Source organism: Micromesistius poutassou (assembly GCF_964030765.1).
Source record: "Micromesistius poutassou genome assembly, chromosome: 6".
In the NCBI taxonomy this organism is placed as follows: Eukaryota; Metazoa; Chordata; class Actinopteri; order Gadiformes; family Gadidae; genus Micromesistius; species Micromesistius poutassou.
The window spans coordinates 7,071,522-7,096,445 of NC_140276.1; the positions used below are offsets into that span (position 1 = coordinate 7,071,522).

The following is a 24,924-nucleotide window of genomic DNA, read 5'->3' on the forward strand; positions in this document are numbered from 1 at the left end:
CCCTTTGACATCTGGAAAGAGAGTTATTAGAGGGTGGGGGAACCCAAAGTATTCCTCTCCACTTTCCTCTCGGTCTAAGAGGAGAATGGATCTGGGAGTCTAACAGAGTTCTGTCAAAAACACCAGACGGTCCTATCGCCGCCATCCCCCCCCACCCTCCAACTGCCCGTGACGTCTCATCCAGGTATCCGCGGCCTCTCCTCCACCCCTGCCCCACCCTAGGGGCAGCCAGCCCTCCCGTTGCAGCCCCCTGTGCACAGCATGAAGCTGGGTTTCGTCCTCTGCCTGGCCTTGGCCTGGGTGGAGCTCCAACACGGTATGTACTGATCACAGTTTTCCATATCCTCAGCTTCTCCTTTAGTAGTTTTCTTTTGGTTTATTCTTTAAAGAAAAGTGTCGTTTTCCCCTTTTGATTCCGACGGAGACATGTGATCTCCACTATTCTGGAGGGAGGAAGGAAAAGAGAGAAAAGTGCTACAACTTTATTGTCCACACAAGGTGGAAAAATTGCCTTTGGCTTCACTTGGCGTGATGTGACGTGAGAATGACTAGTGGCTGAACGATGAACTGAGGGGGATGAAGTCCCAGCCGTAATGCATTGTCATATTACATAAGAGAAAATAAAAGACATAATACTTTAAATGTGGATTTGATTCCCTTTTTTTCCTTTGGTTTTTGAGAGAACTAAGAGTTATGTTTTTTATCATTTTGATGTAATTCCTCCAAAGAAGTGAAATGAGTTGCGTCTGCTTTGTGCATCAGCTTGATCTAATTAACCTTCCCATCGTTGACCTTTGCAAAACAATAGAACATACCAACCACAACCTCACCTGAGAGGTCCACACACAAATGAACTGGTGCATATCTGGTGCTCATGGGGCCCAAATAACACGTTTAGTACACTCACACAAAAGCATGGTTCAGTCAGCAACAAGGGAGAAAGGAGACGGAGAAGGCAGAGATCCAGACAGCACATCATTCCTGCTTCCTGTTCTGCTGTTGATTCAGCTGAGGCACGAGCTAAGACCTCGGGCTTTCCAGATGGGCAAGGCAAGCCTGGTTTAAAGGGACACTTGGTTATCTGCTGCTGGTTTGAAGGACACACTAGGACATGTGTTAGAATGGCAATACATTTCATCGTTCCCCTAAAGTCAAAGCAGAACCGCTTCGTCTTTTGTTCTGGGACTGTTCATTGAAGATATGCCAAGGAACAGTCAGCAATCTGTATTGACACAGACCATTTGTAGTCATTTATAGTTAACTGAATGGAATATATGCTATACTAAATACGCTTTAAAGATATAAAGACATGTGCCTCTTTGTTACTTTGAACAATGTTTATTATCTGATGTAGTTAATATTCCTAACATCTTCCCACTTACGCATTCTCTTTTCCCCCCTGACTCCTTTATAATGACTGTGTTTTACCATGCATAGTTATGGTAAATACTATGATCAACTATAGGGAACTATAATCGATTGCTGAAAGTATCAGGATTCATTGCCTCCACAATACTTATACATTAAAACAATACATTAAAACAATGAGGCCAGAAACGTGATCTTGGTGGAAGCAAATTTATGATAGCATCCTTCTGGCGACGCTAGTAGATTATACTCGCATTTTGCTGTAGGCTATATTATTATTAAATGTACTTTTTTCTGTTCTGTCTGGTCAGGTTAATTTAAAAAAAAAATGGTGGACACCAACGGACATGTAAAACCCGATCCCCATCGTTAAACCATTCAAAATATATAATCGCACAAATAAAATCGGAATACCGTATCGCACGCTCTTTACGGTAACGCAACACATATCGTATGTATCGTGAGGTCCCTTCAGAGACCCCTCGCTATACGCATTTATTTGAAACTACTTCTGCAGTATCCTGCCAGCAAGCCAAGCGCAGGAAAGATGCGGCAGGGAACCAAATCCGACCAGGTGGGAAGAGAGCGAAGGGGCGGATCTCCAAACAGAAGGAGAAGGAGACCGGGGGGCGGGGCCAGTCCTTGCTGACGCAGGTGCTGGATAAAGGACGCTTCCTGCGACTGGCCGGCACCACAACGCTGAACCCGGGAAAGAACATCGAACTGCGGTGTAAAGGCACCAACATCGGCTGGTCGTATCCCTCCTACCTGAACACATACAACGACTCCCGCCTCAGGTGATGAAAAGGGCCACTACACTCGAGACTAAATCTGGGTGTGATCTGGTGCCATCTAGAGGTTGAAAACAATGGGTGCACCACGTTGTAGACAATTTCGTCTCTCACATATTTATATGTAAACCATATACATTCATTGTTGATTTTTACTATATACCATACGTTATATACCATATGTTTTGTTTTTCTTCTTCCAGCGTCAAGCAGAGTGACAAGTACAGCCAGCTGATTCTGACATCGCCCTCTGCTGCTGACACGGGGGACTACAGCTGCTGGGTCGTACTCTGTGACGGATCCGATTGCCACAAAGACCCCGACCAAAGCTCTTCTTCGTACATCTATTTCACCGGTAAACATTTGTCCCACAGGAGACCCGAGCTTCTGGTCCTCAGACTGTTGCTTTTAGCCTTTGAGTTATTGAAAGACCACCGCATCCACATACTTTATACCCTACAATAAAAATAAATGATTGCATTTATATAGCGCTTTTCTAGGTACCCAAAGCACTTTACACAGAGAGAGAGAGAGAGAGAGAGAGAGAGAGAGAGAGAGAGAGAGAGAGAGCGAGAGCGAGCTCCACCTCATCCACTACTCAAGTCGACCTCCTAAGATCCATCAACCAGACTGTCCTCCCCCCTTGCCCCCCCCCCCCCCCCCCCCCACCAGACAAGGACAACCTCTTCGTCCCGTCGGCCGTCCACTTCGAGATCGTCTACCTGCGGCCGGACAGGCCGGCCGTGGTGCCCTGCCGTGTCACCTCCCCCCTGACCAAGGTGTCCCTGCACACGGAGGTCCCACCGGCGGAGATCCCCGCCAACGGCACCCTGGTGAAGTACGACCCCACCCGGGGGTTCGTCCTGCAGAGCCCCGGCGCGGAGCACCAGGGGGTCTTCTACTGCAAGGCCGTGGCCAAGGGCACCCCGCAGATCTCCACCAAGTTCCAGCTGCTCTACGTGGAGGGTGAGGCCGCGCGCTCACACTACACCCGCGCTGCGTCGACGGAGCTCGTTGACTTGGGTGGGGGGGAGGAGGGAGGGAGTGAGGGGAGAGAGAGAGTGTGGAGGAGAGAGAGTGAGAGAGAATGAGAGAGTGGAGGAGTGAGAGAGAGACACAGACAGCGACAGAGAGAGAGAGAGTGAGAGAGTGGAGGAGTGAGGGAGAGACACAGAGAGAGTGAGAGAGGAGGAGTGAGGGAGAGAGAGACAGAGTGAGAGAGGAGGAGTGAGGGAGAGACAGAGAGAGAGTGAGAGAGTGGAGGAGTGAGGGAGAGAGAGACAGAGAGAGAGTGAGAGAGGAGGAGTGAGGGAGGTGTTGGTCATTGGCTCTCGAAATGCATTGTGGGTCCATCCGTTCCGTCGGCCTGCGTCAAAAGGTTGAGAAATGTTCAACTTCTCAGGCAGCGACAGATCCGTCGGCCAATCAGATCGCGTTATGCAAAAATACGCAAATACCCTGTCCAATGAAATCGCCTTTGTAATACAACCCGGGAAAACACATGGACACGTCGAAAAGCCCCCATACCTCTGTCGTCCGTCGACGGAGGTGTGATGTGAATGCAGAGCGAGGCCCTGCTGTGTACTTCTACGATGCACCGAGATCAGGTGCTAGAATGAGGGGTCACTCAGTCGAGTTGGGATCACACACCTGAGTCTACTCCGGTTCATACTAGAGTTGTGTGTAACAGGTTACTAGGGCTGTAAACCGGAGCCTTCATGACGATTCGATACAATATCGATTTCTTAAGCCAACGATTGAATTATTTTCGATACTTCAGAATTCCCCACGATACGATTCGATACGATTCGATACGATTTGATACTCGATATTTTTATAGATTATTATATCTATTAATATAATATCTATCAAATAAATCAACAAAAAAAATAATCATTTACCTTTTATTGAGAATAGAGAAACAGTTTCTTGTTCTATACACACTTCAGTGCTTACTGTGCAGGTCTAGTATGGCAATTAGCCAGTTAACTGTAAAAAAGAAAAAATCGGTTAATATTTAAACCCCTACTGGTTCCTAAGGAAACCCTCGCCCTGCATGGAAGAATAATTAAGCAATAGATAACGACAGGCTGTGGACAACGCCCCTTAACTGTGGTATAATGAGAACATTTCACTAACTGAAGTGATCTATTTCTTTTATAAAACGGTTACGTAAGTATGGCGAAATGAAAGTCATAGACACCCTAAATTTTGAAAAAACGAGAAAGTCGGAAAAACATTTTTTTAACGAATACAAAAAAGTAGTCCCTCCTGGCTGCCGGCAAAGTGTACGGCGGTTGCTATGCAACACACGGTAGCGTCCTTCAGAGAGAAGGCTAGAGACGCTAGCTTGGTTCGCCGGCAATTTAGCCTACTATCGAGTTCACTCACCGTGTGCCTATTGCTTTCCACCCTCTCCAGCAATCAACATATTTTTAGGCTTCAGTGAACTATGCTATTGCTTTTATAAATAAATAAACAACAGTTCAAGTTAGGCGCGGAGTGATACGGAACTCTGTAAACTGAACGGGCGTCATAGCTATGTGTATACGCTCAATATACAACAGTTGGGAACCAATCAGATCGCTTGATTTAAGCCACCCGTTTTATAATGTTTCTTAACGTTCTCCCAGTCCCTAGCGGACCTCCGTTTGTGAACGTCGAGGCCTCTCATGAGTTTGTGAGAGGAGGCGCAACCATCAACATCACCTGCACCGTGATGGGGGAGCCCGACGTGGACGTGACCTTCAGCTGGTCCTACCCCGGTCAGGTACACATCCACACTCACAAAGTACAAAAAAAGTACAAAAAAGTAGCTGTGTGCACATCCCACCTTCTGGCCAGGTGCAGGGCAAATAAAGTGATATAGAGTGAAAGAAATGTAATGAGTGAATGTATTGAGTCTTCTTCAGTCAAATGGCTGAAGAAGACTCAATAGGGTTGAAACGTTGCTGTGAATTTTAAATTAAATTAATATGGGCGGTTAAGCAGTGTGCTGCGGACATTACATTTCTTTCACTAAACATCCACAATCAAACATTGAAATGTATCATGATGGGGGGGCCCCGGTGACTCACCGGACACAGCGCAGACCATTTAGCCTCAGTCCTGATCACAGCAACCCGGGTTCGATTCCTGCCCGTGGTCCTTTGCTGCACGTCCTCCCCTCTATCTCCCATAGCTTCCTAACCATCTCATTCTGTAATATAGCATTCATATGCAGAAAATCGGTCTCTCCTGACATCACAAGTGGGCGTGTCCACCTAGATGTGTGACGGATAGATGAGCAACGTTTGCTACAGTCCACTGGGACGGCTGGTAGACTGATCTATCCGGCGCACATCTAGGTGGACACGCACACTTGTGATGTCACAAGAGCCAGATTTTCAAAACGGCTTGTGACGGCTAATCACACTCACACCTGGGGGCATGTCATGGGACCTTTAAAAACAAAGAAACGTATCATGATGGGGAGCCCAGCAGACCACCCGGGGATAGGTTATTATTTCAATCACCTGAGAGAGCACTTCTAACAGTAAACAATAGATGGACGGTGCGGTGCAGAAGAACCTAGTCATGATCTCCGTTGACCGTCTTCTGCAGGGCCAGCGCCCGGTGGACGTCCAGGGCTCCAAGAGGCTGGTGAACAGGGGCGTGGGACGCACCACCCTCGTCTCCCAGAGCGTCATCACCGTGGCCGACATGGAGACCATCGACTTTGGGAAGTACACGTGTAAGGCTAAGAATCTCAATGGCGAGACGTTGGTGGCTACCAACATAGTCTCTGGGTAGCCTCGGGTGAATCTAGCTTGCCTGGAATGCTGCAACTATAGTCGGTTGTATTAAAAACACAAAATATACCAGTCAGAATCGCAGATTTGAAGTTGTATCCGTAGGTATAGTTGAATCGACATAATAAAAGCGCTTCCTTCGACGCTGCAATCGGTGTGTTTCATTTGCACGGTGAAGGGAATATGTCACAGTATTTTCTTAATGAGTGTGATTTAACATAATGTATAAGTAATAATAAAAGAGCTTGTCAAACATAAGACCCCAGGGAACCATAGCTTTGAGTTAGAACCGCGACAATAAAGGAGGGCCACAACATCCAGAGGTTTGCTTTGGGGAGGAGAGAGAGAGAGAAGTGGGTTTAAAGCTAAGCAGTTTGGCAGACACAGGGTTTAATGGAGTCCGTATGTGGAATGTGAACTGCTGCGAGCCCAGTTCTTATTTTGGTTTATGGGGACACCTGCTGTATTTTCCACCTCTTCACGGTTAAGTGAATCCCTTGCACTTCTGTAGTCATGAAATGTTGCTGTACAGATACAACTCAACTTACTTTATCTAGGACTCATCAAATGCAGAAGTGTGCAGCTTCTTGAGAACAAGCCAGAGCAGAATCCAAAGCCAAACATAAGATACATTACTTTATTTGCATATTTTTAAATAGTGTCAACACACTTACAACTCCAAGTGTCCACACGGGTCGTCCTTTCATGACCCGGTACAAGACCCCGGGCCCTGAAAAACACTAAAGCACACATTTTCTCCTCGTAAACTCTTTGTGAAGACACGTTTCAAAAGCTGCAGCAGAAAGGGTACAGCAGGGCGATCTGTGACACAACACATGCACAAACACAATCTTGGATTGGTCCCTTTACCCAACAACAAATAAAATACCCGTCAAGATGAATTAAGCCACTTGTTTCCGTTTCCACACCACTGAGCTCCAGACCCTCCTGTTGAGACCAAGTGAACCGTTGAGATGACTGGCGACGGTTCAGGAGGAGACCTGCCCAGTATTCTGTGTGCTCTCTGGCAGTGGACATGGTTATTATCATGAAGGGAATCAAAACTATTTGAATGACATTTAAAGACTACACAGATGTATGGATTTGAACAAATATGTCCAGGTCCTGATAAGCAACACTAATATTTGGATTGACAGCCATGCAGATTTCCCTGCCTTTGGTTTACAGAGAGCAAAAAGTGAAAACATTTTTCTCCGTCCGTCTGCCCGTCTGTCTGCATATTGGTGTGAACATGTTGCAGAGAAGACAAACCCACTTTTACAAAACAAACAAAAGAGTAACAAAAATAGTGTAGCGTGACATTTAAGTCCTGAGATTTCCTCTTACTGACTCATGTAAAAACGAGGGGTCAAGAAAGGCACAGAACGACGTGGGCCCTGCTCAGTCAAGTGCTCCTGTGCAATAGCGTTCATTTCTGTACAACGTCTGTCCAAAAAAACGGCAAAAAATCCATCCGTACAGGGAAGTGTCCGAGCGGTCCGTCGCATCACTGGGGGGGGGGGGGGGGGGGGGGGGGGCGGCGATGGGTGGGGCGTTGTCCGATCGTTAAACAATTCAAACTCGTATGGCTCATGGTTCCAGAACACTGCAGGCAGCTCAGAGAGCCCGCCGGGCTCCTGGAAGCTCAGGGAGAAAGAGAAGGGGGGAGAGAGGGAGGGAGAGAGGGTGGGAGGGTGTGGTGGTGGAGGGAGTACCACCGACCCAGCACGGCTATCTGGGCGAGAGGGGCGGGCTGGAGAAGAGGGCGGAGCTGCGGGGGGACTGGAAGCTGTTGGCGTGGGAGGGGGAGGAGGGGGACAGCCGGCGGGGGCTGCCCAGCTCCCCATTGTGGAGCTTCCACAGCAGCTCCTCGTTCTCCATGGAGAGACGCTTGTTCACCTTGGACTCCTTCTTCAGGGACTGGTGCAGCACGGCCTGCTCTGTGGACAGCTGTCTGCAGGGGGGGGACGGACAGAGGCAGAGCCACGGGTCAGGAGGAGAAACACAGACATGGGGCAGGGCCGTGGTGTCGGCTGAGGGCTGAGAGGGGAGTGGTGAGGGTGGTTGTCAGCCTGGCTGTTGCCAGACCAAGCTCAGTCGTAGATTTAACGTTGGTCTGGGGAGGCTGCTGTCATTTTCCTCAGCACAAGAGGCGTGATCAACGGGCGGGAGTTAAATTGACTGTGTACGCAATTGGCCACTTGCCGTCGCTTCCCTGTCGTCAGTGTGTTAAACCAGCCAATAGCACGCCAGGGGGGAAAAGCCAGCATGGTGATTGGCTCCCGCAAAAACGTTTCGAAACTAGAAAGAAATGTATTGCTCTTCTTCAGACCCTTCTGCAGGGCCAACTCAAAATTGCCGGCAGAATGGGCGGGGCTACCCGGTCTAGGTGGTTGTGGGTCTGATCTCCGATCCCAAATGTCCACAGTGTACCTGTCAGGCATCCCTGAGCACGATACCTGACCCCATATTGGCTCCTTCATGACCTGCGTCTGTATTCCCTCTCACAAAAGGCACGTTGGACAAAAGCGCCGGCTAAATAATGAACTAGGAGTGACTAGTAACCGATGGCTCAAAAGTATCCATCATATGTTTGAGCCTAAAAGGTATCAAGACCACAGAATCCTATTTAGAAACCCTGTAGGCTTCCACAGCATCGTTAGTGTGCCCCTGCTTCAGAGGTATCGGCACACCAAGAGGTCACCGACATTGCCAAGCAAGTGTTGATTAATACTAGCCTAGTCCTAACTAGACCTTCGTACTCATTTCATTCATAACGATGGTCTAGAACTGCTATAGAGACAAACGATTGCTCACTTGAAGGTGGGTGCTGTTGAAGTTTAAAACCTATTGGCTCTACCCAGTGCCACTCCGGATCTGCCTTAACCAATCGCTAACGTTTGGTCGTGACGTATTTCTTCCTGCTGCTTCCTGGTATTCGTTTGACTACAACTGAAACTCGCGCACGACCTGTACATCACTGTTCTCAGGCCGCGCCTCCTGTTCGCTGATTGGAGGGACAAACTTGAGGGAAAAGAAATCGTTCGAACATACACTACTCCCAGACCGAAGTACTGAAGGGAAATGAAAATTGAGCAGAAGTACGGAGGCGGGCGGAACCAGGCTAGATTAATACTATATACTTAATACTAAAGTGTGAACAGTGACTCGTTGGCTTTACCTTGACAGAGCGGCGTGTCTGTCCATCCGGGCTTTGAGGTCTTCATTCTCCTGCTGGACCTTAATAAGGCTTTCGTCCAGCTTCACACTCTTGTCCACCTAGGAAAACACACAGCACCGCTGACTACACATATAAACCACCACATAAACCCTCAGTCTAATCCCTGCCTGTACTTGTGTTACATGGGCGGTCAGCAGAGCGCCTCACTTTAACCTAGACTTGCACATTTTTCCATGCCCATCGTACATTTCCTCCCGTACCACGTGCAATTTGTATTTTTTTTTATACAGTGTGTGTATATATGCATAGTCGGTCTATATTAAATTTTATTTCTAGTAACTATTTTTCATTATTATTTTACCATCATAACCAGACAATTTGTGACAGTAACCATGTCCCCCTGGATGAATGCGGTGCTGGGACGCTCCTGTGTCTCACCACTGTGTCCATCTGGAGGAGTTTCTTCTCCTGCTGGTGGAGCTGTTTGTTCTTGATGTCCAGCACCACCTTCAGGCTCTCCAGCTCCTGCTCCAGATACAGTGTGTGGGAGTCCTTCTGGAGGGATACAGCTCTCCGTCACCATAGGCCCACCTACTGTTTTCCCCCTCACCCTTTGAAAATGTCCCAGAGCAATCGCATCTGCAGCCCGCACACCAGGGGGCGCCACACTACTGTCAACCACTGGATGGGTTCAGCCGATGGAGGCAATGGAGCTCAGCCTCATGATAGACTCACCGTTCAATAGTCACAAACAACGTCAGAGGTAAAACAAATTCATAAATATCTCGAATCTTTCCAATTAAACGGTTCTGTTTCTAATTATCGAGGGCCAACCATGCTAACTGCGGTCTGTCTCCAGCTGATGTGGACTGACAGGGTAATTTGAGGTAGTTAATCACGCTAGTGTGCCTGAGAAGACGCAGGGAGAGCCGCACAGCCACTCTAAACTGATTACAAGTGACAGCAGTGTGGGCTCACACAGCACTCACTGAAAATGGACCTCAATGTGGAGGATAGGAGAGTTACGCTACAGTGTTCCCTTAAGAAGACAAACATTGTAATAAAGACACATCTTTTTGGGTCGAGGATCTGCATGAATGACAGCATAGGACCCCAGGGAATTAAACCCGGGACACTACAAGGCGTATCGCCTACACGGCTGAGCGGTCTTGTCTCCTCACCAAATACTTAAAACAGATGTGTGTAAACCATTTGAAGGAGGGTTTGGTTGTCAGCTTTAGAAAATGACATATAACAGGCCTAGAATCTTTCTGGCTCAACGTTGATTAGCCATACAGCAAGCTGATAGTATTCTCGTGTACTGCAATCCTAATGCGCAGACAACCGTTCATCTGAATGCACAACGCCACAGAGTCCTCAGGCACCTGGCTTTTCCCCGCCAGCTGTTTCCTCCGCTCCTCCTCGGCTTTGAGCTTCTCTACGAGGGTGTTGTTCTCCTCCGTCAGCTCCTGGATCTGTCCCTGTGGAGGAGGAGGAGGAGGATGGAAAACACTCCACATTTGAGTCAACACATTGATAATCTCGTATGATACAAATTATACATCAAGATGTTCAAAACGGCATAACTCTTCCAGAACAATGCAAAAAATAAACGTACAGATAAAGTGGTTTCCGCCTCTTTCAGGGTCTTCTGCAGAGACTGCTGCTCCTCACTCTGAATTTTCCTGAGCTCTAAGAGGAAAAGGAGGGTATTGGAGCAGAAAAGATCAACACTTTGAGGCTTCTAGGAGTATTTGACATTTGAGCGTTTAGTTTTCATGCATATGAAAAGTAAAGCTATTAACAATTTACAATAGCAAATGAATGTCTGGAACTTCAACGGTTTAAAGCAGGGTATCCATCGCTCACCTTCTAGAGAATCTTCATATTGTCGTTTCACGTCCTGCACATGTTCAAAGTGGGCTGCCTTGAGGTCCAACTTAGTCGCCTCATGGGTTGTGTTCAAGTCCCCAATCTTTAAAATTAAAAAGAGCATATTTTCGTTAAAAATCAGCTAGAACCTAGAGATCAATACCAGTCAGAATGAGGCTGTTTTCCATTCTCGCCACATGGAATGAGGTTGCAGGAAATTCAGGCAAATGTTACAGGGAGCCAAGAAGTTTCTAAAATGCATCACCGAGCGTCAAGACTCGGCAGGTTCCTCAGTCACAAGGTTGTGTCAAAAGAGGGCCTCTGGGATGCAGCTGGTTTCAGACGTAGACCGCTCTCGACAGAATTTCTCAAAATACTTTGCTCAGGGATCAATTAATCACTATGGCAGCAGACAGTCCCACTGTTTGGGATTAGCAGAGCATTGCGACCTCGACTGCAGAACCCGACAGTCAGCATAACACAAGAAACACTGTCTCGCTTACCGGAAAAGTATTATCCAAAAGCGAAACTTTAAAACTAATTAGTCACAAGATTACTTTTGCACCAAAAGCGAAACGTATGCTAGAAGAAGAACGTCATTCCAAGTGCTCTAGAACGGTCAACTCAAACCGACATCCACACTTTGACGTGACCAAGGAAAATAAAAACACATAACTTAATGGCAACCTTATGGGAGGGGTGGCCATGACCTGGTGCCGAGTAATCATCCATTCACAGAGTTTAACAGGTCCTCAGGCGGCTCAGATACTTTAAGTGGAGGCTGTGTGTGTGTGCGAGTGTTATTTTGGGAGCCATCACCAGACAGTGATAAGGAACAGAGAGAGAGAGACAGTGATAAGAGGAAGAGAGAGAGAGTGATAAGAGGAAGAGACAGAGAGACAGAGACAGAGAGACAGAGAGACAGTGAGAGACAGAGACAGTGAGAGAGAGAGAGAGACAGTGAGAGACAGAGAGACAGTGAGAGACAGAGACAGAGAGACAGTGAGAGACAGAGAGAGACAGTGAGAGAGAGAGAGACAGAGGCAGAGAAACAGGGACACCGACCTGCTGCTCCATGAGGGTGCGGCACTTGTCGGCCTCCTCCTGGTAGGTGCGGTGGACCTTGTCCCACTCGGCCTGGTAGAAGGCCTGCAGCCGGGCCTCCAGCTGGGCCAGCTCCGCGCCGTGCTGCTCCTCCAGCCTCCGCACGGCGTCCGCCATGGAGGCCCGCGCCTCCTCCTTCTCCTTCTCCAGCCGCTCGCATGAGGTGGCCGAGGACACTGGGGACACACACACACACACACACACACACACACACACATAAAGACACACACACACACACAGGTCTACTTAACACTCTCTCAGGATAGTAATGGACGCCGTACGGTGGACACTTTGGTTTCTTCCCCTCAGTGTCTTTACAATACCGTGAGCGCCTACAGTCTTTGCATCTGGGTGGGGGGGAATGGAACCCTCAACCCTGGCGGTGTGAATGCCATGGTGTCACACAGTTGAGCCACACACACAGGACCACTTTAACAGAGGAAAAGAACTGATGGGTTGGGTTGTGTTGTGTGAAGCGCACTCAACCGCAACCACTGGAAAACAATCCAACAGAGGAGTCAGCTCAGTGGGTGATACATATCCCTACTATTTGAACATCTGTCAGTGTATGTTTATGTGCTCCGGGATTTATGGGCACTGTTCATCATGTGAAAGAGCAGAAAAGTCAGGAAGAGATTCCAATTGCCTTTGCTTTTTTTTTTTTTTCTTTCTTTTCCCCCACAAAGAAAAACCAACCAACCAGACACATTTGCGTGCGCCCAATGCAACACTCCAGATGCAGCTGTTGCCAGGATTGTTCGATAATACTGCTCTTCCAGGTTCCATCTAAACAAACAACACTCTTCTGTGTGGCTGTGTGTGAGCTGCCCTCTACAGCTGTGACCAGCCAGCTACTGCTCAGGGATTCCTACCGTTATGAAATTCAATAACCAAGCGCCACATGTCCTCTCTGTATGTACGCTTCATGAAAGCACCTCATGTTCCACAGACGGCGGGCCGTGCCACTGCACGCAGCTGCTCCTGGTCTGGGTCTCTACAAGCTGCCACGGCCCAGGTGATGACATCAGAGTGATGACATCAGAGGGACAGCTGCGTGTGGAACAACAAGAGTGCACAGAACGTGCTCTGCGCGGTAGCGGGTGATTTCAATGTTTGATAAGAGTTAACACTTTGAAGCAGGACCGTGTGGACAGGAACAGGGTCCGTTTGTGTCGACCTGTGACGCGCAGCCTGGAGCGGAGCCGAGCTAAACGACATGTGTTTGATGTAGGGTTTGATTGTGCTGCGTTTTATCAATGACCTCAGAAACCCTCGATATTCTGCAAAAGACCAATGTCGGCAAACTTTCCCTAATCGCCCTCTCAGTCCCGGCCTCCAACAATAACTTAACCCCGACCCCTCCATTTCAAAGACATAAAGGGCCGCATTCTGAGGACCTGTGAGGCAGCGGGCATGTCAGACTCTCGTATAGCTGAGAGCACAGAGGGCGGCAGCAGCATAAGCTGCCTCCACCACGGAGGCCAAACCATCCATCAAGGACCTGGAATGCTTTGCTTCACGGCCCAGCATTCCACAGACATGTGTAACAGGGATTTTTCGGTAGAAGCCTTTCCAAGCTAAACACATCAACAAACCTTTGGTCGACTTGTGGAGGAAAGAAAAAAAAATGCACAACTGCTAGAAAGGTTTTTAATCCCCAACATACAGTCCTGTTGGACTTGAGAGAGAGAGCGCGAATGGTTTAGTATGTGGCCTAGAGAATGCATTACCAGCACAAGTGCGCCTGTCATTTATATCGCGAGTATGAATAACACCAGAGGTAGTGTATCTTAGCGCTGGCCCGGCTCCCAAGCAGATAATGTTGTAGCACACTATAATTAGTTGCTGCGGTGAATGTGACTTCATCTGATGGAGCACGCTCACACTGGCTTGTCGTAGCGACGGCTCAAAAGGCCATAATAAACACAAAGACTAGCGGGGGAGCTGCGGGGCGAAATGAATCCATCCTCGTAAAAACAGGAACAACAAAGACTCTCCTAGCAGGGGAGTGGAGGAAAGTGCAGGGATGTTCAAAGTCTGGGTGGCAGACGTGTGTACGTCCCGAGGCTATGGCCTCAGGAGCACGATGGGAGGGAGGGAGTGGGAAGGAAGAGGGGTAACCGGAGGAGGGGGTTACTGCAGAGAGATGTACATCTGTAGACACCTCGACAGAATGGTGTGCCTCGTCTCCTCCAAGCGTCTTTGAGGGCTCAGGGGGTCATGCCATCGGGGAGAAGAACCCCCTCGCCCTCTTCCTCTCTGGGGGTCAGGGGTCAAGTGTCTCCTCCCAGGGGGCGAGGCTGACAACGGTCTAATTTGAGGGAACAGTAAACAAGCCCACCGAACGCGGAGCAAGGGGGACGAGCCAGGGGGCGGAAGTGGGGAGAACGTAATGATAGGGCAAAGAATGCTTATGGTTCCTACTGCCATCCTTCCCCTGGTTAGGGGTGTCGTCTTTACTAATTGACGATAGGTTTTCTTTGTGGAACTAAATGGCTGGTTTCCCTATTGCAATTATATGTAATTCCCCCCAAATATTAGTGTAAACAACAATTATTTTCCAAATAATCTCAAACCCGAGATAGAAAACGGCAATAGAAGATGAATACGTCAAACTAAAAAAATGCATTTACATGCATTTACATGCATGATAGTGTGATAGTAAATCACAGTATATGTTTGTAGTGGTAGATTCAATTCAAAAGCATAACAGACTTCTGAAACACAAGGAAGAAATGACTGGCAACAGACCCACATAGTTTCAGCCCCTTGCTGCCAACTGAACACAAATCAACATCAGTGCTCTCTGTCTGTTTGTGTGCGCACGTGCGTGCGTGCGTGTATCTCTCTCTCTCCGTGTGTGTGTGTGTGTGTGTGTGTGTGTGTGTGTGTGTGTGTGTGTGTGTGTGTGTGTGTGTGTGTGTGTGTGTGTGTGTGTGTGTGTGTGTGTGTGTGTGTGTGTGTGTCTTACCCAGCTCTCCTTGCAGGTTAACCAGCTCCTGGGACAACTCCTGCCGTCTCCTCACTGCCTCATCTCGCTGGGGGGGGGGGGGAGACACATTCTTTGTCACAAACACACTTAACCAATCATTATTTGATGAACCTGTAGTCCCAAAGAATGCATTAGGCATAGGATGACCTACACAACCGCTGGCGGTGTTCAATTTGATTAATCGTTTGCGTTTAAAGAATTTATTTGGGGGTCAAATTGATGACTCACAACCCTGAACGACTTCACAGGCGTCGCTGCCTTGAGTTGCTCTTCTTTCCTCCACAGCGCAAACGTGAGTCATGATGAAATTTAGAGAAGCCAGCCTTGAAGCTGCAGAAACACACGCCTGACGCACAGGGTGGCCCCCAGCACCCTCCCTAAGTTCAATACTAGTCCTACGGTTAACTCCCGGTCAGCACACACACGCATCATGCCTCAGACCGAGGTAAACACCGCGCAGACATAGAGTTGGAGTCATCAGCCGCATTGGCAGGAAAGCCAAATGACTAATCAAACATTCACAACACCACCACCACAAAACACAGGCTTTCTACGTCAGAGTCGAGGTCGATGCCTCAGACAACGCATCAGCACACAATGGAAAAGACAAGAGAGTTACCCTCTGTGCGTTGCAGGGAGCATTAAGGCACGCTCTGCTGCCGGAACAGCCCATGGTCCAGCCTCAGTCCTGGGTCGCCGGGTACCAGAAGTGCCCCCCCCCCCCCCCCCCGCCGCCAGCCCTGGCTGAGGAAGCCCCACTAAAGCCAGGACACAGCAGCAGTCCAGGTGGACGCACCACCTCCACACAAACACACACCTCCTCTGAGACGGCTCCGGCTACATCTGAGGCACGACTCGTACAGCCGCTCTATTGGCTGTGGTGAGAGAGAGAGAGAGTGTGTGTGTGTGTGTGGAGGGAGCTCCTACCGTAATGTGCGTAATAAAGGGGCAGGCTGCTGCTTGCCTCCGAGACCGCCTAGTAAGAGCTCAGCTGACGTCTCTTTAAGAAGAGGAGGTAGCCGCGGTAATGGACAGAGTGGAGCCCAGCGGATACGTTTTTTTTAAGAGGGGGGGGGCTTCTGACATTAGGGTGATGGAGCAGGACATGCAGCGTGCAGTGACCTTCCCCAGGGAGTGAAATGGAGCACGTTCATCTGTACCATCCCCCCACTACCCAATCACTGCACGCTAAACCATGGCATCTCCCTCCTCCTGTAGCATAGCGGCACATCTCCCCCGCCGGTGGGTTTTTCCTTCACAAGGTCTCCATCTGAGGAAATACCTCAGATTCTGTGTCTTAGGAGCAGGACAGATGACATAATATTTAGATAAAACTGTATTTATTGCAATTCAATCAAGACCCTTTACGCGGAGCCAAGACACGATGGAACCATTTTTACTGAACCAGCAGCACACACAAACACATACATCCTACCCAACCCTTGAGACGTTTTTCCATCATACATGTAACCCTACACCTCCCGTGTCTCCCTGCCCAGGGCTCATTTTACCCGCTATCTGGTTACTTTATTGGGGTTAGATTATCCAGAGAGGCAATCCCCCCAACGCAGTGTGTGTATAGGAATCACCAGCGCTGTGCAAAGAGAGCCTGTGGCCCCCTGAGGTACCAGGGCACATGTTGACCGGCGGGGGGTGTCCAGTGACTCTTTATAGTACCCTGCCATCAATGGCACGTCATTCCCCAGTTCAAACAGCATTCCTCTAGAGATACACACACACATCTAGAAATGTGCACAAGATAAAAAACAAACCTGGTGTATATCAACACGCACACGCAATGAATACTAATGTGTGTATTGTTATTGAGGCAGAGCAATGAAGCCCTTCAACTCCTCCACCACTGAGGAGTAGTATGGTCATTGTAAATGTGGTGCTGACAGACGTTGTCCAAACAGGTGATGAGAAGCAGAGCGCACGCACGCACACGCACACACACACACACACACACACACACACACACACACACACACACACACACACACACACACACACACACAGCTGGGCAGTGGCTCCAAACCATATCAAGTCAACAGCCGGGACATTCTCACACCCCCGTGGCAAGCCGCACACGCCTATTCTTGGTATTGTGTGCGAGTGGCCACTGGATGCTGGCCATATAAGAGGAGCACAGCGCCAGCGTGTAAAAGGGCCGCGGCCGTCTGGCCGAGCGGCGGCCGCGTCCCGCTGAAGAGGACCTGTTGTGGTCGAAGCCCTCCGGTTCGGGGAGCACATAGCTCGTCCCCCGTGTGGACATTTGGTGACAACACGCGTCCGTTTCAAGAACGGGGAATGGATTAGAGGAGGAGGAGGCGGGAATGTGTTGTGCCAGGGGAGGGAGGGAGGGAGGGAGGGAGGGAGGGAGGGACGGGCGCACGCACAGACACACACAAATAACTAAAACCAGTCAGGACTTAAGATGACTGCACACCATGAGTATGTAAAATAGGTCCCCGTCATTTCAAATATTACATAAAATGCATACAATTTCAACGAGGAAACAGTAAATAAAACGTTGTGTTCATGAGCGTCTCTGTACGTAATCTCCCAGTGGAGCTGCCACACGTGGCGCCTACCCTGAGAGTCTGGTGTGTGTCACAGGCCTGATTGGCAGCTCTGTCTGATAAGGTCCAAGGGAAAGAGAAATCAGAAGAACAACAGAGGGCTGGTTCCAGCAGGCTGGGAGGACGTTTCAGCAACACTACCACACTATAGCATCCTATGTGATGACGGACATTTAACCCCCTTTTCTAATTCTAAATTCAAATTACAACTCGCTGTGTAAAAGATATCAGCTGGTAATGTACATCTGAAAGCATACAGGTGGGGCAAGTGGCAGGGCCCAGTTGCGGATTACATTTCCAAATATACATTTTTGGTTCTAAATAGTACCTCACAAAATAAACATACATTTTCAATGACAAGGGAAAACCGCTGGAGAAAAATCACATCAAGTGATAAACATTATTTTCCCCCTTAACGTAATGCACAACAGCACATCACCACACAGCTCTGCAAGGGGGAGAATCCTCAAATAAATCAGCAACACAACTTCCAGGAGCAGGGATGATCCAGTCATCTCCTTGAAAACAACCCTCTGACTGTAATAAGGGCCAGCTCATCGTTAACTTTCCCTCTTAAAAGAACACACCCACGTGTTTCCAAAACCAATGGCTCTGGGGTGTGTTGGAACAGACACCAGCTGTATATGAACACCTGTGGATGTGCTGCGGGGGAGACTAGTCCTGACCTTCCCCCTAACAGAAAACAGGGTGGTGCTGTGTGGCAGGATGATTCATGGTGTGCAACCTGTCTGATTAACGACAAAACTATTTGAATCTCCAACTCAAGTACACGTCAAATATCCAAGAAAATAACTTGGGGAGAAACGGATCTAATGAAACGCAGGTGCAGAGACATCTTGCTCAACTTTGTTCCAGGGACAGTACAATGAAATAATTGGTAAATAATTGATTATAACCGTACATGATCAATTACCATTGTTAATGCAGTAATTAACCAAGGCTTATACGTGTTCCTGACGGAAAAATTGATTGAGTAAAACATGAAATCAGGAATAGATGGCAAAGGTAGTCGACCTGCTGCTCTGATATAACAGCAGTCAATGTTGATTCTGCTATGCCAACATAGGAGAGATTGGAGTTTAATCATTAGGGGAGGGAGTTTGCAAAACCAGTTTGCAATGCAATGCGGAACGATTAATCGCTTAGTGGGCATTCTGTCCCTGAGGCTTATGACATGTGACAACCTCAAACTAAGCCAAAGCAAACAGCCAGCTTGGAATTCATGCAAACACTTTATGCTGTATATTCTTCCATATGAATGGATTTTCCTATACTTGATGTTTGAATGAATCTTTAAACTCTAAAGTTTAAAGTCTGGTCAGTGCACCAGTCGAGAGGTCTGTAATGTTACTACATGTAGACTCTACTACAGGTATACAATGTCAACCTCCGGTACAGGAGCTCAAACAGGACAGACAGGAACGGCCTCTTGGAGTCAACCTTCAAGATGTCTGTATAGCTGTATCCATTTCCCTGTAAATCAACAACCTCGCTGGACACACGTCTTTTCCAATTCGTACAAAAAAAACAAAACAACAACACATGGATAACCCCTACCTCAGCGAGCGTCCGCTGCAGAACGACTGCGATGGCCTCAAACTTGCGGTTGCCAGCAGCCAGGAGCTCCCCGAGCCTCTGGAGAATGTGGTCCTTCCTCTTGCTTTGCTCATCCTCCGCCGCCACCACCGCCGCCGCCAGGGGGACTCTACCTCCCGCGCTCTGGCCCTTGACGGGCACCCTCTGCTGGGGCTGCTGCTGCTGGCGAGAGCCGGCCTTGGGTTTGCTCTTCTCCGCTGTAAAAGAACAAGCGTTCAGATTTGCAACCACATCCGTCCTCAACAGCTCACCGTCCATGACCACCATGGCTGGGAGGAGGCCCAACGGAGCGGCCGCACGCAAAGACGTACACGCTGAGTTGGGCTCTGATGCACGGGCTTGGTGGCTGTTGTGCAAGTGATTCAGTCAAGACGGAAGAGGAGACTACTGGACGTCACCGGCGGCATAGACTTTGAAATATCGTCCTGGTTAAGTCGATTAGGTCTCCATCTTCTGGTGTATTCTTGTCTTGAGGATGGTGTGGTCACTGAGGACTGCTAATTTTAGCAAGGCCATGCCACAGTAGCTTTGAGTTACATCGACGATATAAATACAACATTGCCCGCGTAATGGCCACATCAATCCTCATAATGAACGAGGCACAGTCACACCAACAGAGAAACACTCTACAAAAGGGCAGCTTTGCAGAAAAGGGAAAATATGTAAATCTAGGAAGACTCAACTAAACCGTAAATCAATATTGGACACTTGTGGCGTGGCTAAGATATTGGGATGAGAGTTGCATTACATCATGCGACAGGGAGGGCAAGCATAGACAGAGCAGAAATACCATGTTTAATGAGGTGAGCATGGCTCCCTTCCAGATCCACTACACACTGGATTTAGCGATGCAGAACTCGTTGGAGAAGGAGATCCCGATAGATACCGGTGGAAATTAGATATCCATTTCTATAGATATCCATCTATCTCTCTAGATAGAGATATAGGGGATATACTACTCGAAAAATGTAAAGAAGATAAATAATAAACATAATAATAATAATAATAATAATAATAACAACGAGATATGCTTGTGCAAAGTTTGCATTTTTGGGCAATTGGTATAGCGCCACCTTTGGGCCAATCAGTGTAATATTTGCTGTGTGCTAATGTTGGGTCAACCTCTACGCGTCTAGTAAGTTTGGTAAAAAGTGTGCGATCTGTGTAGAATGTGCAATGCAAATGCGGCGGAATAATAATAATAATAAACATAATAAAAACATTGAGAATTACAATAAGTTGCCTTCGCACACTTTGTGCTTGGCACCTAATAACAATGGCAGAGAGCTCTCTGGACAGAGGCCTGGCCAAGGTATGACAACAACAACAACAGTTCATTCTGACCAAAGCATTGGAGGGAACAGAGGAACCGGCTCGTCGACCACATGGAGAAAACAAACCAGACAAACAACAAACATGGCTAACCCTGTGTGTGCATGCAGTGTTACCTCATCTTTAACTAATTAACGCTGGGAAAGATCTGTCTCAAGCAACGCCTCAAGGGCAAGTCATTACTTCTTGAAAGCTATGCAGTTTACTTTGGCTTGGAGATATATAGATAGACCCAGCCCTTAAGATAAACATCAGCAAGTGCTCAGTTGAACAGTGGCCGAGATAACAAAGTAAAAGTCAAGTAGAAGACAATGGAAACTTTGGTCTTGCGCAATAAAACTAAAGTACACAACTAAAGTGCCAATTTTCTAGTTTCAATTACAATAGCAAAATCATATCTATTATTTATATGGTCACGATTAAATCGTTCACTAAATTATTTATTATTGACCATTTTGGGATGACATTCATTATAATCTTCAGTTAAAAATCATTCAAGGTCAACTGCGACCGAGCAAATATGTTTATCTGTAGCAGGACGCCATCTGCTGGACATCCTACAGAACTGCATGGCTTCATGAATTTGTTGTGGTACATACAAGTGCTTTCTGAGGACTACGTAATATTGTTGCAACACATTAACAGCAAAAGAACAGCCATCATTTTTTGTTCATTTTAAGGGGATTTGCCTTTCCTCTTAACCTTAGACATTATGCAACAGTTCCTTTCATGAAAGCAATATTCATTTCCTGTAGCTAAATAATTCAGAATGAGTCTAAAAAAAGAAACCCTATTTTTAATCATCCTGTCACCTATATTTCCACCATAGTTCCATGTTTTCACACTATATATTGTTGAAATGTTTGTGAATGATCTGGTTGTATTGAACAACCTTTTTGTAGAAACGAAGGAAGTGAGAGCAATTTATCCAACACGTTTCTCCGGACACCACTAAATCCAAAGACTGCAACAAATTAGCATGTTTCATAGTTTTCTTAAAAATGGTTAATTTAAAAAGGGGAGTGAGTTATAACCTCTAGTTCGTTTCATAGAGTTCCAGAATTCCCATCACGTATCGCATCACACAAAGGAATAGCCATGGAATCCAATGGGACACAGAAAAAAAATATCCATGTCTTTTTGGGTTTTCCATGCCTTTTGTAGTGATTACTTCATTTTTGTTCATGTCTTGCCATAAAATCATTGCATGATTATTATACCTAGAGAAATCGATCATTTAAAAATAGAAATATGAGAACTTAACTTTGAACTATAAAACTATACAATACATTTAATACCAGCACGGTATTATAAATGTCAAACCTCATCTCCCTAATGATCCAAAAATTAAGCATTGAACAATCTATACTTTATCCAGTGAGTACTAGATTCCGCCGTTTGTTTATTTATTATTCTGGGAGACGTCACTCAATGGCACCATGCATGATAGCTGTCGACAGGAATCACAATCAGACACTTGTTGTGAAGCCTGCCTTTGTTTCACCAAGTGCAGTCCTCAATGTAGCCAAACACCACACAGACATTTTGTCAAAAAGCAGATAGGCTAGGGATAACAAATGCAAGATAATTATATTAAAAAAGGACGTTATGACATTGAAATTGTCTTATTTCTGCAAACGACGGGCGCCTTTCATGTTTCATTGTGATCTCATTTGGGGATCCCTTTGTGGTCTTTGTATTTATTATAGGATATAAATTCCTATTCAAAAGAAAAACTGTAATAAAACATACAAAAATCATTTTAACCACAGTTGTGAAGAAGCTTTGACCTATATTTACTGGATTACACTAGTGAGTAAAAACACTGCCATATTTGGCAAGGGAAAAGAGTTAAAAATGGGGCTACCATCAGAATTAATTGCCACCCTACAGTCAACAATCAACAACAAGTTTCCCATGCCTGACCTTAGTGACTGAAGACTAAAATAGCTCACATCAGGCACCCGGACAGAGTACCGTTCAAGAGGAAAATATGATTTAAAAAAAAAAGGTATTAATCAATGCAAATGTCCGTTACAACAATAAATGAACTATGATATTGTGCTTAAAAATATATATATTATTGGCAATCCTTTTTTACCTCTAGTACCTTGATATCCAAGACTGGTTAACGTGTGAAAGATGAACCTGTACTGCCTGGCAGAGTAATAAACAGCCATACTAAAAATAGATTTCACACACCACTAATGAGACGGCTCTGTGCGGGGCAAACACCAGCTGGATTTACATGAGCAGCGAAGCGGCAGAATGTGCAGATAAACCGACCCTATGGGCAGACAGCGGACCACAGCTCTAGTGCTGCTCTAGATCTGGTGGAGCACACCACTACGGACCTGTCTGGATGACCACCGCGGTCCTCCGGCATCCTGACAGCAGCTGGAGGTTCCGGAGCAGACCTTTGGCGGTCAAACGCACGTGGATGTGTGACAGCGAGAGTTTGGGAGTCCATAACATTTCTCAAGAATTGCAAGACCGGCTTGGGAAAAAAAAAGAAAAAAAAAAAAAGAGTTAATCCAAAAAGAAAATCGGGGTCAAAGATGGACGCCTGTATTCAGATGTAGAGCGCTAACGCGGGCTGCCGACCACATAGCAGTGTGCTCCGATGTCCTTCGCCTCAGGTGACAGAACTGAGGCGGACTAAGAGAGAGGGTGCGAGAGAGAGCGAGCAGGAGAGGGAGTGAGCGAGTGAGAGTGAAAGCGATGGAGAGTAAAAACATCAAATTGTAGTAGAGAGAAAGAGAGAGGGAGATAAAAAAAAAAAAAAAAAAGTATATTCCTTCAGTTCAGAATGGCATCTTTCCCACCCAACAAACAGTCCATGCCCAGCTGGGTGCCTTGGCAGATGAAGAGTTGAGTGGATTGCAGGCTTGGCAGTATTGCCAATGGCAACAGCCCTCGGCAGATGAGACGAGAGCGAAGCACTAGAACCCTCCCCTAATCGTCTCGATGAAGCCAGGCTTCAGTCAGGCACGTGTGGCTCCCGTGGCAACACCAAACAGCGCCTCGCGAAGCCAGCGATGGCGGTGCTGCACTAGAGCCTGGATGCTGGCAGCACAGGAGTAGAGCGGCAGCAGGAGGGGGGGTTGGGTATGACATTGGGAAAACATGCAAGGGGGGGGAAGGGGGGGGGGGATTGGAGGAGTCAACAGCATGTGCCAGAGCCAATGAGAGCTGCAGAGGCCTGCCTTATGCAGCTCTGATTGGTGTGTTTTCTCATCACCAGCAGAGTGGAAGAGTAAAGAGCCGGAGATGATGAATTCCTCCCAGCAACGTGGAGACAGATGAGCTGATGTAGTATGCTGCGCAGCGGCAATGTCATCGCCTCTTGTTTGGACCCACCATGCACTCAAAGATCACACAACTTTGGATTTGCGGTGATTGATTCGTTCATTGACAGATTTTAGTGGGCCAGGGTTTTCGGTTAGTTGCTTGGGAAAACAACAAATTTGTATTACATCATGGAGGATGCAAGTTAAGATACGCACATCTTTTACAGATAAAACAAATTCATTATGATGAGAGACATAATTCTAAGAGTAGTTCATTGCCGACCCAAAATTTATATGGCATTTGTATTCTGGAAATATCACAAGCCAACAATCAGCTCACTAAACAAAAAGCATAAATGGTCAAATAAGCAAAGAAAAAGATTAGATCTGGTTCCCATCAAGGGACTCCTTGATAAAAAAAATCCACCCTCAGGATCTGCAAACTAAACCAATTCAGCAAAGCATCACAATGTTTATCTGGCTGAGAAGCACCGCATGCTTATAGATAGAGCCAAGACAGGTCAACGCAGGTCTTGTTTTCATTGACAAAGTAAACATGAGAGAACATAAAAAGACAACTACTAGCATGCCAAGCCTTGTGAGAAATCAATACATACGGAACTGAGAAGAAAGTCCAACTACTCACCAGGTAAACTTGAGGCCAGCTGAGCAATTCTGGAGGAGACAGTGCGTCTCAGAGGACTGGCCAGGGAGCGGGCGGACCCAGGCTTGCTGGAGGATACACTCTTGCATGATGTGGCCAAAGCTTTAAAAAACAGAAAATCCACACAAGAGATGAGGGTTGACTGCTTGAGACGCGTTATAACACATTACAGATGACACGCTGTGGAGTGTCTGTGTTTGGGTCTGAAGGGAAGTATTGAACTGAAACAGGGTTCATAAATAGAGAGACAACGTGAAAGACGTTGATCAAGATAAACTGTAGTAAAAAAGGTTAAAAGTTGATAAAAGCACAGGGTCATTGAATCAAGATTAAACAGGAC

General features: G+C 47.1%; 2 protein-coding genes across 3 annotated transcripts; one reads left to right on the top strand and one right to left on the bottom strand.

Annotated features, from left to right (window-relative positions):
- Nucleotides 1-6,028, top strand: pdgfrl (platelet-derived growth factor receptor-like). The gene is made up of 6 exons (XM_084469820.1): nucleotides 1-316; nucleotides 1,886-2,165; nucleotides 2,363-2,514; nucleotides 2,832-3,125; nucleotides 4,793-4,929; nucleotides 5,763-6,028. Exons 1-6 carry the CDS (start codon nucleotides 262-264, stop codon nucleotides 5,949-5,951), a joined length of 1,107 nt encoding a protein of 368 aa, XP_084325946.1. The 5' UTR covers nucleotides 1-261; the 3' UTR covers nucleotides 5,952-6,028.
- Nucleotides 6,029-6,573: 545 nt separating this feature from the next.
- On the bottom strand, nucleotides 6,574-23,144 carry mtus1a (microtubule associated tumor suppressor 1a). 2 transcript variants are annotated; one of them, XM_084469212.1, is made up of 10 exons: nucleotides 22,985-23,144; nucleotides 19,260-19,495; nucleotides 15,079-15,145; nucleotides 12,069-12,283; nucleotides 11,001-11,106; nucleotides 10,750-10,823; nucleotides 10,517-10,612; nucleotides 9,570-9,686; nucleotides 9,132-9,229; nucleotides 6,574-7,904 (listed from the first exon to the last, which is right to left on the bottom strand). In XM_084469212.1, the coding sequence occupies exons 1-10, from the start codon at nucleotides 23,103-23,105 to the stop codon at nucleotides 7,682-7,684; spliced, it is 1,353 nt and encodes a 450-aa protein (XP_084325338.1). In that variant the 5' UTR covers nucleotides 23,106-23,144; the 3' UTR covers nucleotides 6,574-7,681. The 2 variants fall into 2 exon arrangements, with proteins under 2 accessions (XP_084325338.1, XP_084325339.1); XM_084469213.1 differs by lacking the exons at nucleotides 19,260-19,495; nucleotides 22,985-23,144 and adding an exon at nucleotides 15,719-15,941.
- Nucleotides 23,145-24,924: the final 1,780 nt, after the last annotated feature.

What these genes read in the sequence shown, in the direction of transcription:
- pdgfrl (XM_084469820.1), top strand. Translation starts at nt 262, where the DNA reads ATGAAGCTGGGTTTCGTCCTCTGCCTGGCCTTGGCCTGGGTGGAGCTC. An exon ending in TTCGTACATCTATTTCACCG is followed by an intron (nt 2,515 to 2,831) that starts GTAAACATTTGT and finishes CCCCCCCACCAG; the next exon opens with ACAAGGACAACCTCTTCGTC. An exon ending in GCTGGTCCTACCCCGGTCAG is followed by an intron (nt 4,930 to 5,762) that starts GTACACATCCAC and finishes CGTCTTCTGCAG; the next exon opens with GGCCAGCGCCCGGTGGACGT.
- mtus1a (XM_084469212.1), bottom strand. Translation starts at nt 23,105, where the DNA reads ATGTTATGGACTCCCAAACTCTCGCTGTCACACATCCACGTGCGTTTG. An exon ending in CGCGGTGGTCATCCAGACAG is followed by an intron (nt 19,496 to 22,984) that starts GTCCGTAGTGGT and finishes GTTCTTTTACAG; the next exon opens with CGGAGAAGAGCAAACCCAAG. An exon ending in TGCAGCGGACGCTCGCTGAG is followed by an intron (nt 15,146 to 19,259) that starts GTAGGGGTTATC and finishes CCCCCCCCCCAG; the next exon opens with CGAGATGAGGCAGTGAGGAG.